The sequence below is a fragment of the Elephantulus edwardii genome, unplaced genomic scaffold (assembly GCF_000299155.1).
Source record: "Elephantulus edwardii isolate Elephantulus edwardi_28Jun2011 unplaced genomic scaffold, EleEdw1.0 scaffold00022, whole genome shotgun sequence".
Taxonomy (NCBI): domain Eukaryota; kingdom Metazoa; phylum Chordata; class Mammalia; order Macroscelidea; family Macroscelididae; genus Elephantulus; species Elephantulus edwardii.
In genome coordinates this window covers 16,590,909-16,608,510 of record NW_006399772.1, presented here as the reverse complement: position 1 = coordinate 16,608,510, position 17,602 = coordinate 16,590,909, and the positions used below count along the sequence as shown (strand labels likewise).

The window sequence follows — 17,602 nt, the reverse complement described above, 5'->3', positions numbered from 1 at the left end:
TGGTCTTTGCAATTACTTGCTATGCATGAGAGAGCTGGACAACGACTAAGGATGAACTGATACCTTTGAGTTGTGGTGCTGGAGAAGAGTCTTGAACTTACCATGGACTGTCAAGAAAAAGAACAGGTCTGTCTTGGAGAGGGTGAAACCAAGTTTCTCCTTGGAGGCTAGGATTTTGAAGCTCTGTCTCAAATATTTTGGGCATGTGGCCAGCAGGGACCAATCCTTGGAGAAAGACATCATGCTCAAAAGCATTGAAGGACAGTGCAGGAGAGAAAGACACTGGATGAGAAGGATTGATACAGTAAATAGGGCAATGGGAGGTGGTGTGGTGTGTCAGAATCAGCGAGGACAGGGCAGGGCAGGCTTCAGAGCTGTTGTACATAGGGTCTTTATGAGTCACAGGTGACTCGACGACATATAACAACAACATTCTTATGTTTGCAAGAAAGGCTTTGTTATCTTTAGTTTACGGCTGGAACAACTGAACACACAAAGCAGAAAAACCAGAATTCAAATTTCAAAATCATCTCAATGTTGTGGCCATGGTGAAAGGCTATTCCAATAATAGAGAAAATTGTGTGTTCAGCATACAATTTAGAATAGGCCCTAGAGTTTGCTGAACCTTCAAAACAGGAGACTGATGCAAGAGAGTTAGAGGTGGAGAGTGGGAATGCATGACCAGGGCTGGTGCTTTCCTTGGCAGGAACCCCTGCAAGCGGATTGCACAGGGTGATGCAATCCCTAGGGAGTTGTGCTGCTAACCCAAAGGCTGCAACGCTCTGGTAGCTCGAATCCAGCTGAAATAATCTCCTTTGAGATTGCTGGCCTTGGAAACCTGCTGGAGGGCCAACTCTGAGTCTGTTCCAAGTCAGCCACAATGGAGTGAAGTGGATTACAGTGGCGACTGCATAAGAAAGGCAGACTGGGCCACAATGAGGCGACTGAGGCACGTGGGCCTCGGAAGGCGCGTGCACACTGAGCTATGCATCGCGAGCAGCCCAGCCTCCCGCAGTATTTACAGTCCACTTGTGGCAGCCCCGCCCATTCTGTCCCAGTTTCGGTCCAGCCCAAGGAGGTGGTCTGGATGCTTGAAGTGTCTGGCCAGCCTGGTCCTTGCAGGTCTTCCTGCTCCGGCTCTCCGCACCCGGTGGCTCCAGGTCTCAGGGTCCGCGAAGGTTCGGACGCAGCCAGTGGGCTCGGGTTGGCCCGGTTACACCCACGCCCGGCGGGATCCCCAGGTTCGCAGCCCGGTGGCGGGTGGGCGGGGCCAGGGCGGGCCAGCCGGAAGCGCGCTGCGCTGCGTAGTTTGGTCCGGGCGGCGCTCCGTACCCCGGCTCCGGCGGGAACATGGCGGCCGAGGCGGGGCGGTAACGGAGAAAGTTTCCACGGGGCCGGCCTGCGCGAGTGCTCGCGGCCTCGGGTCGCCGATTCCCGCTCGGCGTGCCGGCTCGGCCCCGAGGGCCCCCGTTGACAGAGCTGGTCAAGGCTCCGAGCGTTGAGAAGGCGTTGGTGGCCGCGGCCGAGTCAGGTACGGGGGTGAAGTGAATGGCCGGGTGGCGAGAGTGGGGCTCAGGCAGGCCCGTGCGAGGTGGGGGTCCTGCCCCCAGGGCCTTGGTGGGGGTGGAGGCCGGAGCACCCTGCAGCCCAGTGCTTCCCCTCTGAGCTGGTCACTTCTTCTGTGGTACAGGGATGGCCAAGGACCACCAGCTTCCATGTCAGATCCCCAGCTCGCACGTCAGACCCCCACCAGCTTCATGTCAGACCCCCAGCTCCCACGTCAGACTCCCAGCTTCCCTGTTAGACCCCCAGCTCCCACTTCAGACCCCCAGCTGCTTCACGTCAGACCCCCAGCTCCCACATCAGACCCCCAGCTCCCACTTCAGACCCCCAGCTCCCATGTCAGACCCCCAGCTCCCATGTCAGACCCCCAGCTCTCACGTCAGACCCCCAGCTTCCATGTCAGACCCCCAGCTTCCCTGTTAGACCCCCAGCTTCCCTGTTAGACCCCCAGCTCTTATGTCACACTCCCAGCACCATGTCACCCCCAGCTTCCACATCTTACGTTTTATGCTCCTAGAAGGAGGTGGAAGAGGAAGAAAACTGCTGCCCTCCCAGGAGCTTGAGAGACTGAACGTTGGAAACTTTGTACTTTTCATAGATCCACTCCAAAAGTTATTACCTTGAATTCAGACAGAACCGAAAGCCCTTAAATTCTCTCCCTCTTTAACTTGACCTTTCAGCCCCTTTCATTTTTTGCACTTTCCCTTTGTGGGTGGGACAGAAATAGTTTTGGGCTGAAAGGACTAGGTGTCTTGGATCATTTCCTGATTCCCTAGTGTAGTGAGCCACTCCCCAGAGAGGTTGGGCTTGGCCTGAGAATTCCCTGGTTTGGAGGAATTGGGGTGACATTTTCAACAAAGGAAGTTGGAGTACTGCTTGCATGTGAAATCTCCTTTGGCTTTAATGCTCATCAACTTGGGATGTCAGAGAGTTCTTTATCCTCATCATTCAGAACAATTTCTAGCAATTGTTTTAAAATACAATTATTTCTGAATTCTTGTTGTGTACCATGGAGTCAGAACCCACCCTTCAGCAGGTTTTTAGAGGCAAGTAATTGCACGGAAGGAGAATGTCCCTCCTTCTCCTGTTTGTTGGAGCAGCTGGTGGATTCTAAGTGCTTGACTTTGGTATTGCAGCACAGCTTCTTGCCACTAAGCCACCAGACTTTCTTCAAGGTATTAGGAAGACAGAACCTCAGAGACCTCATCTCCTGGGGAATGCAGCCATTAAATACATGATAATGAGTATTTGGTTATTGCAAAGGAACTGACTCCATCAAGTAGATGTGGACTTCGTGACCCTCTGTAAATCTTAACTGAGAACACTGCTCCACTTCTCTTTTGTACCAGCTGGTAATTGCTCCGAGGTGCATGGGACCTTTTGGTTAGCAGGGCCATGGATTGTACTACCGGAACTAAAAAAAAAAAAAAAGAACGTACTTAGAAACCCTTGAACTCAATGTTGTCCAGTCACTTCCAGCACATAGTGACACTCCCTACCCACATCAGGTTTTTAAGGCTGTAAATCAAATGAGAAGATAGTCATCTTTTTCTTTGGACGATTAGAAAGCTCCGATCACTGAGACACACATCCATTGGTTTGGTTAGCAGCTTTACTTGCTATGAACTAAGCCATCAGCTCTCCATAGAAGTAGTATGTCATCGTTGTTGTTATGTGCCTTCAAGTGGCAACTGACTCATGACGCAGAGCTGATTCCCCATTGGGTTTTCAGAGGTTGTAAGCAGCTCGGAAGGAGATTGCCCATCTTTTTGCTGGTGGATTTGAACTACATGCGTTTGGGTTGGCAGTGTAACTCCTTACCACTAACCCGCCAGAGCTCTAAAGAGAGTGTAGAAGTCATAAGTGGGACAGAGAAAACCTCCCTAAGACAATGATTTCAGCTGAAGAGTAGGAATAAATCCTGGTGCAAAAACTGGGGTGAGATTGGGTGAGGCAAAAACAGTGTAGCTGGAAAGGAAATGCTATTTTTGTAGTTTTGAGTTGTAGAAAGTTCTAGTAGATTAGTCTGCAGATTATAGTGCTGCTACCCCCAAAGCAGGAGTGGCATCCACTTCCTAAACAACAAGCCTCCAGATACTCTGTGAACTTTGATAAATGCCGATAGTTATAGAAAGGCTTTAGGCCTTTTTTCATAAGATTGCTATGAGTCGTGATCGACTCTAAGACAATCAACTACAACAGCAACAACCCAAAGGCTATACCTCTCTGGTGGTGCAAATCCACTGGGGCTCCAGAATCAAAGTAGGGGCAATCTCCTTTGTGATATAAAGCCTTGGAAACTCAATGGAGTGTCAGCTGTGAGTCAATTCCAGCTTACTGGCAGTGAGGGAGAGAGGGTTGGAGCTCTGGTGGGATATTATTGTAAATTGAAAGCTCAGAATTTTGAATCCACCAGCTTCTCTGATGGAAAAAGATGGGTAGTCTTTTTGCATAAAGTTTTACAGCCCAAGGAAACCCTAAGGATTGCTATGATTGGAAGACTTGATAATAAGGGATCAGGTGGGAATACAACCCATGAGAGGAAGAATAATAAGAGATGAGGAGTAAGACTTAGGTCCAAAGTGAAGGGCTTCATAAAGCATATTAAAGAGTTTAGATCTTATCACGCAGGGCGAAGGGAAACCATTGGAGGGGTTTACATAGCAGTGATGTGAAGAATTTGGTTTGACAGAGCCCTTGTTAAGGAAGGACAAGAGCAGATACAGGGAGACATTCAAGTTTGAGATGGTGGCCAAAACTGGGATGGGTGACCTTGGGGATGGAGAGAAGTAGAAACATTGAAGAGGTATGTAGGAAGTAAAATGGACAGGATATGATGAAGATGGAATGCAGAAAGTGACAACGAAGAGGATTTGAATAGTGCATGAAGTTGTATGGCTATTATTAACTTTCCCTGTTATGGCGAGTGATACCTCTGACTGTATATAAACACTTCTGATCTGTCTCTGGTGTAATTTCCCATTAGAGAATTGTAAGTAATGTCAGACCAGTTGAAAATGATTCAGTGCTTTTAGTCTGATTCGTATTACTTGACTTAAATAGTTCAGAGTGGGTAAAGACTTGTAAATGAACCATTAAGAAATTATTATTTTCCAAATTATTATATATAATTTTTATTATTTTTGTGTGTGTGTACTGTCAAGTCAGATCTGACTGGTACAGGAGGAGATTGTCTCTCCTTCTCCAGCAGAGAGCATCTGGTGGAGTCAAACCTCTTACTTCTGGGATTGCAGTGCAGCTTTTTGCCACTAGGCCACCAGAGCTCGCCTTTCCAAATTATTCTTGGCCCAGTAGAGGGTGGCTGCATTTATTTTTTTATATAAATCATTTGCACATTTAGATGTATTTGTTTACAGATTTTTGCCTCTATGAAGTGCAGAAGAGTTGTTATCTTTATTTCTGTTAAGTAGATTATAAATGTGTATAAACAAGAAAGGAGAAGAAATGTCATATGTACCACTGAGTTAGAATTGACTCCTAGCGGACCCTCCAGCAGGTTTGCAGAAGCACTTAATTGCACGAGAGGAAACTGGCCATCTTTCTCTCAGGGAGCTGCTGGTGGATTTGAACTGCATGCCTTTGGGTTGTCAGCACTATTTCTTAGCACTAAGCTACTAGAGATAGGTAGGGGGATATTAATTGAATATAGAAATAGATGCTGTTGCTCAGAGAATGTGTTTAGCAAGAGAAGAACCTTAATTTATAAGTAAACATTTAAAGGTGGATTGAAAATTGAGAGCTTGCAAGGTAACTGAGAAGGAAAGACCAATGAGTTAAAGAGAATCTCAAGACTGGTGTTTGATACCCAAGAGAAAGAAGGGTTTGGAAGGTAGAAGGAGTTAGCAGTACTGGTGGTTGGTATTTAAAAAATGAGCAGGAAACATTAAAAAGTGCCCTTTGGATTTAATAAAGAGTGTACAGTTATTTATTCTTTTTTTAAAATTTTTTTATTTTATTATTTTTTGTGTGTGTGTGCGTGTACCGTCAAATCAGATCTGACTGGTACAGGAGGAGATTGCCCCTCCTTCCCTGGCAGAGCATCTGGTGGATTCGAACCATGTACCTCTGGGATTGTAGTTGCAGCTTCTTTCCACTAGGCCACCAGAGCTCCCCTATTCTTTTTTTTTTTTTGGTGCCCACTTGTGCCCTTCCCAGGGCAGGTTTACTGGTGTAGTTATTTATTCTTGACAGAGCAGTTTGGTGTTGTTTAGTGAGAACCTTTGTTTAGTGGTTTGAGAAGTGAATGGGTGAGAAACAAAGCAACCAGATACTGTAGAAAAGAGAACAGAAGATTGAATTTGGAAGAGGAGATGGATTTGAGGAAGTGTTGGGTTGTTGGATTTGTATCTGGGTTGGTTTGGTTTTGGTTTTGGTTTTTTTTTGGTCTGTTTTAGGTCATTTTAAAAAACGATTTATAAGTGTTTAAGCGCTGATGGATAAGAGCTGGAGTAGGGAGTGATTCTGGAGGAGGCAGAAGGGAAAGAGATATGGCTGAAAGATTTTCCATTATAAACGGAAGGGACATTCTTATATCAGGAAGTAGTTCATAGAGGTGGGTTTACAGTAGTAGAAATGCAAGTGAATTCCTGTTGGAGGAATTCAGTAAGAGAAGAATTTAAAGAGGTTTCTGTAGCAAAGAGAGAATGCTGACCATGGAAACACAGACTTGTTCATGAATTTGGAGTGTTCTGTAGTCTGAACTGAAGTTGTACCAGCAGCCCTTTGAGAACGTGAAATTCCAGCATATTTGTTGAATGGTCACTCATGAGTGATGTTAAAAAGAAAACCAAACCAGTACTTTCCAGATTATCAATTTCTTACACTTAAGGAAAAGAAAAGATAACTATAGCAAAGAAGGACACATTTTTAAGCAGAGTGTGGTGTTTTGAAAAAGAAAAGACTGGATGAAAATGCAGTTGAGGACTATTAGGAAAATCCAATATCTAAGTCTAATAGTTGTGTTCTTCTAGTAAGTACAGCATGTAGAAGTAGAATTAGTAATGATACTTGGAACCTCTCAGTGACCCAAAAGTTAATCCGGTGACATTCTCCTATATAGGTCAATGGCTAATTTAGGGTTAAGGCATCCTTCTCTAAAAAAATCAAAATAGTAACAACCAGAAAAAGTGCACCAAAGCAAAGCAACCCAGACTTAGTGCTGTCAAGTCTGAACTGAATCATAACTGGTTCTCCAGTGTGTTTCCCAGGCTGTGAATCACATGGGAGGGAATTGTCTATCTTGCTAAAAAAATTAAGTATAAACAAACTGATTAAAACTTATGTGGGTTGTTTGTTGTGTTTTGTTTTGTTTTTAATTTTTATCTAGCTGAATTTACCTTGGCTATTCATTGTTACCACAAGCCAAAAATGTCTTAGAAAAAGTTCTATAAATTTCTGAAGATTTATTGCATAGATGGTTGAAGCATTGTTTGACCACTATTGTGTTGTGTTACTTAATGTAAATATTTGAATGGAGGAACTATAGAAATGATCCCTGAAAGTATAGTCTACATAGAGTTTAGGGAGCTCTGATGGGTTAGTGGTAAGAAGTTGTCCTGCCAACCCAAAGAAATTTTATTTTTTTTACTTTGTCATTGTTGTGTATAAGAAAGAAGCACATGAAAGGTAAATTACATAAAATATACTTTATACTAAATTACGTTTTCTTTTTGTTTTCCAGATCATTATAAACAAAAATTCAACGTGAAAAAATGTTGAAGAGTTGTGGATTCTTTGAATTGGCTGGATGAAAGACAAGCAGTTGATTTTTGTAACGTTGGGGGGCAACCCAGATCGCCAGATTACATGTGTAAATCACTGCGTTACTGCTTTAGTCATTGTCTCTATTTAGCAATGACAAGACTGGAAGAAGTAAATAAAGAAGTCAACATGCATTCTTCAGTGCGCTACCTTGGCTATTTAGCCAGGATCAATTTACTGGTTGCTATATGCCTAGGTCTTTATGTAAGATGGGAAAAAACAGCAAATTCCTTAATTTTGGTCATTTTCATCCTTGGCCTTTTTGTTCTTGGAATTGCCAGCATCCTCTATTACTATTTTTCAATGGAAGCAGCAAGTTTAAGTCTCTCCAATCTTTGGTTTGGATTCTTGCTTGGCCTCCTGTGTTTCCTTGATAATACATCTTTTAAAGATGATGTAAAAGAAGAGTCAACCAAATACTTGCTTTTGACTTCCATAGTGTTAAGGATATTATGTGCTTTGGTGGAGAGAATTTCTGGCTATATCCGTCATCGACCCACTTTACTGACGACGGTTGAATTTCTGGAACTTACTGGATTTGCCATTGCTAGCACAACTATGTTGGTGGAAAAGTCCCTGAGTGTCATCTTACTTGTTGTCGCTTTGGCCATGCTGATTATTGACCTGAGAATGAAGTCTTTCCTAGCTCTTCCAAACTTAGTTATTTTTGGAACCTTGTTGTTTTTCTCCTCTTTGGAAACTCCAAAAAATCCAATTGCTTTTGCATGTTTTTTCATTTGCCTAATAACAGATCCCTTCCTTGACATCTATTTCAGTGGACTTTCAGTAACTGAAAGGTGGAAACCCTTTTTATACCGTGGAAGAATCTGCAGAAGATTTTCAGTGGTTTTCATTGGAATGATTGAGCTTATATTTTTTATTCTTTCTGCATTTAAATTGAGAGACACTCATCTATGGTATTTTGTAATACCAGGCTTTTCCATTTTTGGGATTTTCTGGATGATTTGCCATATTATTTTTCTTTTAACTCTTTGGGGATTCCATACCAAATTAAATGACTGCCATAAAGTATATTTTACCCACAGAGCAGATAACAACAGCCTTGATCGAATCATGGCATCTAAAGGGATGCGTCATTTTTGCTTAATTTCTGAGCAGTTAGTTTTCTTCAGCCTTCTTGCAACAGCGATTCTGGGAGCAGTGTCCTGGCAGGTAAGCTTATCCTTTGTGTTTTTTGTTACTCATATACTATGTGATAAAGTGTCAACTTTAAGAGTTGAATTATTAGTATTGTAAGTTCAAGTTTCTGATTTCTAAAGTTTCTTTTTTATATTTATTTATGACTATAAAATTGAAGCACTAAATAAATCCTGATGGAATAATTAGTTTTTTTCATCTTTAATAAAGTGGCACTAAAATGATAAGAATACTCCCCACGTGGCATATCTCCACTTCCTGATTGTTTACCCATCTACATCAAAGGTCCATGGAATATTAACATCCCAAGGCACTTAGAGGCTGAACTCTAAGCCTTTTCCGTTTACTGACAGGAAACTTAAGTTAAAACAAGACAAGACATACCTAGAACCACTAGAACTACCCAGAACTAAGTTGCCTAGTTTCTGTCTAGTCCGGTGGTCTCCCCACAGTAACACACGTCTTCAATGTAGATATTTCTCTGAAAATTAAATAGGTAGATTGTTGTTATATGCCATCCAATCACCTGCAACTCAAAGGGACCCTATATACAACAGCTCTGAAACCTGCTCTATCCTGAGCCAGTCTCACTGTCTCCAACACACCTATCCCCATTACCCCAGTCACTGAGTCAGTCCATCTTATCTAGGCTCTTCCTCCTCCTGTGCTGTCCCTCTATTCTTCCAAGCATAATGTCCTTCTCTAAGGACTGGTCTTCTCCTGGCCATGTGCTCATTAGATGTGTTATAATAAAAACCAATTGGGTCTATTCATGGCAGTATCATGTGTCATATAAGCAAACAAAACACCAAAATCCAGTACTTTTGAATAAATTCTGATGCATAGTGAGCCGCCATCGGGGTCTTAGGCTGTAAATCTTTGTAAGAGGAGCAGCTGGTGGAATTTGAACCTCTGACCTTAGGTGAGCTGTGAAACCCTTAACACATTATGACACTGAACTCTTTATAGAAGGGTTTTAATTACAGATTAGAAACTCTTCTAAGAAAGAAAAAAACCCCATTTTTACAATAATTTCTTGTCTACAGTATGTCAGAAAAGATCTATTTAGGTGAGTTAGAACTGTAAAATTATAGGTCGCAGCCATAGGTTAACAAACTGTTTTCCCTTTTAATAATGTGACTTGATGACATATAACAACACAATACGCCAGGCTCTGTATTAGATGCTAAGAATCCAAAGATGAATAAAAAATTGAATGTATCTGGCTTTAAAGAAGGTCCTTCCCCCCCCCCCAAAAAAAAAAGAAGGTCCAGTCTCTAGTGAGAGATCAGGTACGTAAATAAACAGTTGTGATCACACTGTGACAAAGGCTGTCATTTGAGTACATCAGGCTGGGGTGGTCAGCTCTGATGCAATCTTTGCTTTGCGTGTTTGTTGCTGCAGATGATTTCTAGATGTAAATGTTTATAAAGGGAGGTGTGGAGACTTGCCTAGCTATGGTGCTTTTTTAGTCATTTTAGGGCTGGTACTGAGAGCCTATATGAGAGTTAACTAAATGGTGAAAATGTCTTGGCTGTCCCTGAGGCTTTCTTCCTAGCTTTTGTCTTCTTACCAATGCTAGAGACTATGAGAATGATAATGAGGGTGATGTCATAAACTCTTATCAAGAGTTCTCCTTCCTCTCCTTTCTTATTAGCTCCATTCCATTTGTAGACCGAACTATTTATTTCTCTTCCAAGTCACCTTCTTTATGTGTGACTTCTTGCTAGGCTGCCAAATCTTGTTAAATACTTTCTAAGTCACCAAGTTCTTGTTACTTCTTTTGGCCAAAACCCCAAGTCAAACCCTTGATTGAGTCAGTTCCAACTCTCAGTATCCCTATAGAGTAGAACTGCCCTGCAGGGTTTCTAAAGCTGCAGAATCTTCCCAGAACCTGACTGCCACATCTTTCTCCTGAGGAGTGACTAGTATACTAGTAAACTACTGACTTTGTGATTAGCAGTTGAGTGCTTTAACCACTGTGTGACCAAGTTTCCTTCTGTTATGCCAGTGGTCTTCAGATAAAGTGTGCTTACCACTGGTGAGGCACACAGATGCTTCCCAAAGGTTATGCCAATCTCTGTAGTTTTAAGGAAATTAATTTCTAACTCCTCACCTTCCATTCTATTCTTTCCTAAAATTGATTAGTGTGAGAAAGCCCCTTAATTTAGTGTGAACAATCAGCTCGTTGTTTTAATATTCATATCTCTAATACTTAATGATTATCTGCCCCAAGCCAATCTATCTAAGTTCTCCAATGCCCAGTATATCAATATTTGGTGTTCTATTTCTTCCTTAACAATGTCTAATTTTTTTACATTCATACCTTCACGTTCCACATTCTGGTAATAATGTCTGCTTAGAACTGTTCCTCTTCTTTGTGTTTCCGGATACGAGGCCTTTTTAGTACCATATCTGCTAGTCAAATCTTAAGTGTGCTCTATTGTGATTGTGCATAGGGTTTTTGAAGGCCTGTTATTTCAGAAGTAGATGACAAGTCCTTCATTTTAGTCTGTCATACTTTAAAGTAATATCTGATAGACAAGCATTCTACCCAAAAAGGCAGATGAAAGATCTTTTCTCCATTACCCAGCTAACAGATTCAGTGTTGGCTCCCCCTCTGTCATGGGTGCCACAGTCCCATCCTCCCACTCTGGTCCCACCAACATCATTGCCAGTGTCAAATGGATCTTGTTTGAAAGCAGAGAGTAACAGAACAATGGACATCCGTGTTTCACGGACTATGTTTTGGCATTTAACTATGTGGATCACAACATATTGTGGCTCACCTTGAGAAGAATGGAAATCCCAAAACACCTGATTGTGCTCTTGTGAAACCTATACTTAAACCAAGAGGCAGTCGTCAGAACACTGCAAGGAAACACTACATGGTTCAAAATCAGGAAAAGAGTATGTCAGGGATGTATCCTGTCTCCATACCTTTTCAATCTATATGTGGAACAGACCATTTGGGAGGCTGGTCTCTATGAGGAGGAATGTGGCATCAGAATTGTAAGAAGACTCATCAACAACTTGAGTTATGCAGATGACACAGCCTTGCTTACTGAAACTGAGGAGGACCTGAAGCACTTGCTGCAGAAGATCAAGGACTACAGTCTTCAATATGGATTGAAGCTCAACATCCAGAAGACAAAGATTCTCACCACCGGGCCGATTGGCAGCACGTAATGGATGGAGAAGAGATTGAGGTTGTTAATAGTTTTAGTTTGCTCAGTCCTACAATCAACATCCTTGGAACCAATAGCGAGAAAATCAAAAGATGAATTGGATTAGGAAAGTCTGCTGTCAGGGACCTCTCCATAGTGCTAAAGTGCAAAGATGTCAGTCCAGAGACTAAGGTATGCCTGACACAGGCCATGGTTTTTGCTGTGCCTCAGAGAGCTGGACGGTAAATAATGATGATGGAAGAATTGATTCCTTTGAGTTGTGCTGGAGAAGAGTATTGAACATACCATGGAATGACAAGAGGACAAACAGGTCTGTCCTGGAGAAGGTGATACTAGTTTGTTCCCTAGAGGCAAAGATTTTGAAGTTCTGGCTCACATACTTTGGGCATGTTGTCAAGAGGGACCAGTTCTTGGAGAGGGACATCAAGCTTGAAAGGGTGGGGAGGAATGCAGAAGAGGAAGGCCCTAAATGAGATGGATTGATACAATGACTAGGGGAATAGGTGCAGGTGTGTTGGAGACAGTTGCATTGACTAAGGATAGGTCAGGGTTTAGAGCAGTTGTGTATAGGGTTGCTAAGAGACGCAGTCAATTTGATGACACATAACAATACTTAATGAGAGACAGATAATATCTTGAGGGAAATGCGTACAGAGTACTGTTAGAGGCAGTGATGGTGAGACTTGGTCTCACTCACTCTGGGCATATTTTCAGGAAGAACCAGTTCTTGGAGGGAGATTGAATACTGGGAATGGTAGAGAGTCAGAGAGAGAGAGGAAGACCTTCAACAAGATGGATTGACACTGTGATTACCACATTGGGTTTGAGCAGCACAGAGATCCTGAGGACAGCACGGGCTAGGCATGGTTCAGGTCTGATCTAATGTTCTTAGAGTTGCTGTGAGTCACAGTTAACTTTATAGTACCTAACAAAAATGCCTAATGATGTTGAAAATTGTTTAAAGTATAAGAATTAGCTATTTGTGTATTTTTATTGTCAAACTATCAAAATCTTTTGCCCATTTAAGAATTTGGGTTGTCGGTGAGTTTTAAGTTTATATCATATTCTGGAAACTGAATTATCAAATATGTGATCTGGAAATGCTGTCTTTGAGTTGGTAACTTACTTGTAATACTCTTAATGATGGCTTTCAAAGTATGGACGTTTTAAGTTTTATGAAGTCTAATTTATCAGCTTTTCTTTTATGGATTGTGCTTGCATCATACTTAAAATACACTTGCTTATCCATCAGCCACATTTTCATTCTTTTACTTAGTTGTGTGATCCAGTTTGTGTGTTGTATGAGAAAAGCACCTAAGTGAATTTGTTTTGGTTTTTGCATATGAACGTGTGATTGTAGCACCATTTGTTGAAAAGATTATCCTCGCCCCAAAAGAAATCCTTGACATCTTTGTAAAAAATCAGTTAAATAACTTCTGAGTTCTCTGTTTTGCTCCACTGATTTTAACTTTTTATTATATTTTGGTGAAACTTTTGCAGAGCAAGTTAGGCTTTTCCATTCAGCAATTTAGAGACATGTTCTTTCATGGCATTGATTGGAATCCTCACTGTGTAACAGCGCTCTTCTCACTGCCTGTGTTTTTGCTCCCATTGATTTTTCCATTATTTCCTTTTTTAAAAAAAAAATGCTATTTTCTTTCTTTCTTTTTTTTTTTTTAAAGCCTTTTATTATGATTTGGGCAAAGGTCTATAGAACAAATTGGTTTTCCATTCAGTAATTCATACATTGTTTTCTAACGGTTATTTTATCTACAATGTCACATCATTCTGCTCACTTTCTCCCTGTGATTACCATTTCATTAATCCCTCTTTCCTCTCAGATAACTCATCTGAATTGTGTTATCTGTTCTGATACTGCCCTTTTGATGTCATATGGCTGACTATGTATCTCCTGTTATTCATCACCTCATAGGTTTGTTGTTTGGTGGAAGGTTGAGCCGCTAGGATGAGTTCAGTTCCAGGCCTAAAGAGTGCTGAAGGGCCTTAATCTTAGGGTTCCATGAGTCTCTATCAGACCAGAAAACTCAGTCTAAATGACTGTTTTGAATTTCATTACACTTTTTTTCTCTCATTCCACCCAAGACTTGTTGTGACCCTGTCCCAGACAATTAGCTGTGGTAGCTGGGTCTTGTAGTTTCAAGGTCTTGGAGACTTGGGTTTGAGTGGTTAGCTAATCCTTTCAACGAATTGCTTTCATGTTTCTTTATTTCCATCATTCTTCTTTGCTCCAGACAGGGACCAATAGTTAGATACCACACTATCTTGATTTTGGTAACATTAGTAAGTTTTGAAATCAAGAACTAGAAGACTTTCAACTCTGGTTTTGTGTTTTGTTTTGTTTTGTTTCAAAGATAAAGGACTGATCTCTCCTGGCCACGTGCCTAAAGTAAGTGAGGTGGAGTTTCAAAATTTTAGCCTCCAAGGAGAGACTTGGTTTCACCCTCTCCAAGACAGACCTATTTATTCTCTTGGCATTCAATTGTATTTTCAAAACTCTTTTCCTGAACCACAACTGGAAGGCATCGATTCTTTTTCTGTCATCCTTAGTCATTTTCCAGCTCTCTGAAGCTTAACACATAATTGAGAAGACTATGGCCTGGGTTAGGCACACCTTTGTATCTAGACTGACATTTTTGCTCTTCAGCACTCCAGAGAGGTCCATGACAGCAGATTTTCCCAATGCAGTTGGTCTTTTGATTTCCTGACTTATGGTGTTAAGAGTGTTGATTGTGGAACTGAGCAAGCTGTAATTGCTAACAACCTCAGTCTCTTCTCCATCTATCATGGTGTTGACAGTTGGCCCAGTGGTGAGAATTTTTGTCTTCTTGATGTTGAGCTTCAATCCATATTGAAGGCTACAGTCCTTATATTCTTTATTAACATTGTGTTTCATACAATCATTCCCATTATGTTTTATAAAATTAATCATTATTAGACTGTGTCCACCATTATCCTGTCTTTTCAGGTCTCCACCAGATCTTTCCCTTTTTCTTTTAACTCCTCCATCTACCCACCAAATTGTGCAACCCCGTGACCTCACTCCTACTCATCCTCATGCCCCTGCTCCTTCCTTTTCCCCTCTTGGATTCTAATTACACTTCTATTTTTACAATAATGATCATATGCAGCACTTTTCATTATGAGACTTAGTTCACTCAGCGTAACATTCTCCTGTATCTCTCAAGTTACATTGTAGTTTTCAAAATTGTTGCTCTTGAGTGCTCCAGTTGTGTGAATATACCACAATTTCTCAATCCATTCGGTTGTGGTTGGACAATTGGGTTGTTTCCACATTGTTGCAATGGTGAATAATGCTGCTTTGAACATTGGTGTACAAATCTCTGCTTGTATCTCAGTTCTAATTTCCTTGGGGTATATTCCTAGTAGTAAGATAGCTGGGTCATACAGAGTTTCTACGTTCAGTTTTTTGAGGAAATCCCAAACTGCCTTCCAGAGTTTTTGTACTGTTTTACAATCCCACTAACAGTGTGTAAGAGTTTCCAACTTTCCACATCCTCTCCAACCTTATTGCTTGTTGGCCTGCTAAACTTTACTATTCCTGCTGGGGTGAGATCGTGTCTCATTGTGGTTTCAATTTGCATCTCTTACTGCCAGTGATTTTGAGCATTTCTTCATGTGTCTCTTAGCCATCCAAATGTCTTCCTCTGTGACAAGTCTTTCAATGTCTTTTTCGCATTTTGTAATTGGGTTATCAGTGGTTTCCTTTTGTAGGCCCAGTTGTTGTTATGTGCCATCGAGTCATTGTGAGTCATACTGACTGTATGTACAACATCTCTGAACCCTGCTCTATCCTGTGCCAATGTTATTGTCACTGACACATCTACCCCCATCAGTCCATCTCATCAAGGGTTTTCTTCCCTTGCGCTGTCCCTCCACCCTCCCAAGAATGATGGCCCTCTCCAAGGACTGTTCCCTTCTTGTGACATGCCCGAAGTTTGTCAGGGGAATTTCAGAATCCTTGTCTCCAAGGAGCAGCCTGGTTTAACACTCTCAAGGATCAACCTGTTTTCCTATCAGTCCATGGTATAGTCAGTATTCTCCAGCACCACAGCTCAAAGGCATCAATTTTCCTTCTATCATTCCTAGTCATTGTTAAATTTTCTGAACTTTTTACCTTATTAAGTTTGCAAGCATTTGGGAAGACCATAGCCTGGATCAGGAGCACGTTAGTCTCCAGACTGACATCGTTGCTCTTCAGTGCTCTGGAGATGTCCCTGACAGCAGGCTTTCCCAATGCCCAGTAGTATTCTGTAACCTTTTGTTATGAGACACTTGTCTGAGATGGTATTGCCAAATGGTTTTTCCCAGTTGGTAGGTTTTATTTTCACCCTATTGGAAAAAGTTTTTGATGCATACAGTGATTTAATATTTAGAAGGTCTCATTCATCAATTTTATCCCTTCCAGATTGCATTTCTGGCTGTTTTTGTCAGTCCCTTTATGCCATAGAGTAGGCCTTCTAAGCTTGGCCTCAATTTGTCTCCTTATGAACTTTATGTTTTGGGGCTTAACATCATATTTTTTAAAAATCTTTGTCCTCATTTGAATGGGATCATTGCCAAAGCCCATATGGATAGTTTTAGAGTTTTGTGTTTGTGTTTCACTGAACTGAGTAACATTTTCACAATGAGTCAGTCATATCATTCCACGTCATTTACACTTAGGAAAAAAAACAAAACACCCTGGAATTTTACCATTAACTTCTGTTGGGTTTTGTTGATAATCTCATTCCAACTTTAAACTGCACTATTACATCTGCTGTTTCCTGCAATTTGTATTATATTCATTCAATATAGTTTGAATGTGTTCTTTTCTTTCCTCGTTTTTACTTTTCCCTTAAATAAGGCACTAAGAAAGAGTTGCACAGTACCAGAGCATTTGGTTTACTTTTTATTTGCTCAGCTATAGACTTCTCTGAAATTATGGTAACTGATTAATTCACAGAAGACTAAAAGGGGGGAAATTGGCCAGCTACCCAAGGAAACATATTCTATGATTATATCTGATGTTGAGATTCTAAAATCTTTCACATGAGATTTTATATGTTGTTCATTGTTAGCTATACTCATTTGCAAGATTTCTTGGGGTTTAATGCAACTTTTTATAGAAGCCCTTATGGTCCAAACTAGAAAAAAACGTCATCCAGTTGATTTCCTCTATGGGGGAACTAATGGCAGGCCCAGGATGTGACACGCATTACAGGGTCATCCTAACATCCAAAAAAGGGGAGACACACACACACGCACCAGAGTAATTTCTAGCAGGATTGCAAAATCAGATATATTATTTCACATGCCATAGAAACAGTGACTTTTCAAATCTGCTCAAACTTACAAGTTTTATTTATTTTGTAAGTTTTTATTTTGTTTCTCTTACTAAAGTCTGTATGGAAGCACAGCATTGATTGTTTAATGTATAAGAGAATCTTTTCATTTGATATTTATCACATCTGTGACAATATTTTAACTACTTCCTCCTCACTTTAAAATTCCAGTTGAAAATGATTTGAGTATTGTTTTTTCCATGAAAAAAACATATTTCTTTGTCCTCCAACTGGTTTTCCAGGTTTTAAAAACTTATATATAAAATAAAACCAAATACCTTATATAAAGAAGTTTACTGATTATTGTTGTTGTTACGTGCTATCGAGTCATTTATGACTCATAGCAACCCTGTGTACAAGAGCCCTAAATGCTGTTCTATCTTGTGCCAACCTCGCTGTCTCAAACACATTGATTTCCACCACTCCATTCACAGAATCGAGCCATCTCATCGAGGGTCTTCCTCTCCTGCTCAGTCCCTCCACTCTCCCAAACATGATGTCCCTCTCCAAGGACCAGTCCCTCCTTGCAACATGCCCAAAGTATGTCAG

At 41.1% G+C, this 17,602-nt stretch overlaps 1 protein-coding gene across 2 annotated transcripts in view; it reads left to right on the top strand.

The window, feature by feature from the left end:
* The first annotated feature begins 1,489 nt into the window (after positions 1 to 1,489).
* TMEM168 (transmembrane protein 168) overlaps positions 1,490 to 17,602 on the top strand; it is a 36,999-nt gene continuing 20,886 nt past the window's right edge. The window contains exons 1-2 of one of the 2 annotated variants that reach the window (XM_006882647.1): positions 1,490 to 1,531; positions 7,265 to 8,517. In XM_006882647.1, the coding sequence (XP_006882709.1) occupies positions 7,390 to 8,517 (1,128 nt within the window). In that variant the 5' untranslated portion in view covers positions 1,490 to 1,531; positions 7,265 to 7,389. The remainder of the gene's footprint in view (positions 1,532 to 7,264; positions 8,518 to 17,602) is intronic. The other variant, XM_006882648.1, reaches the window with a different exon arrangement.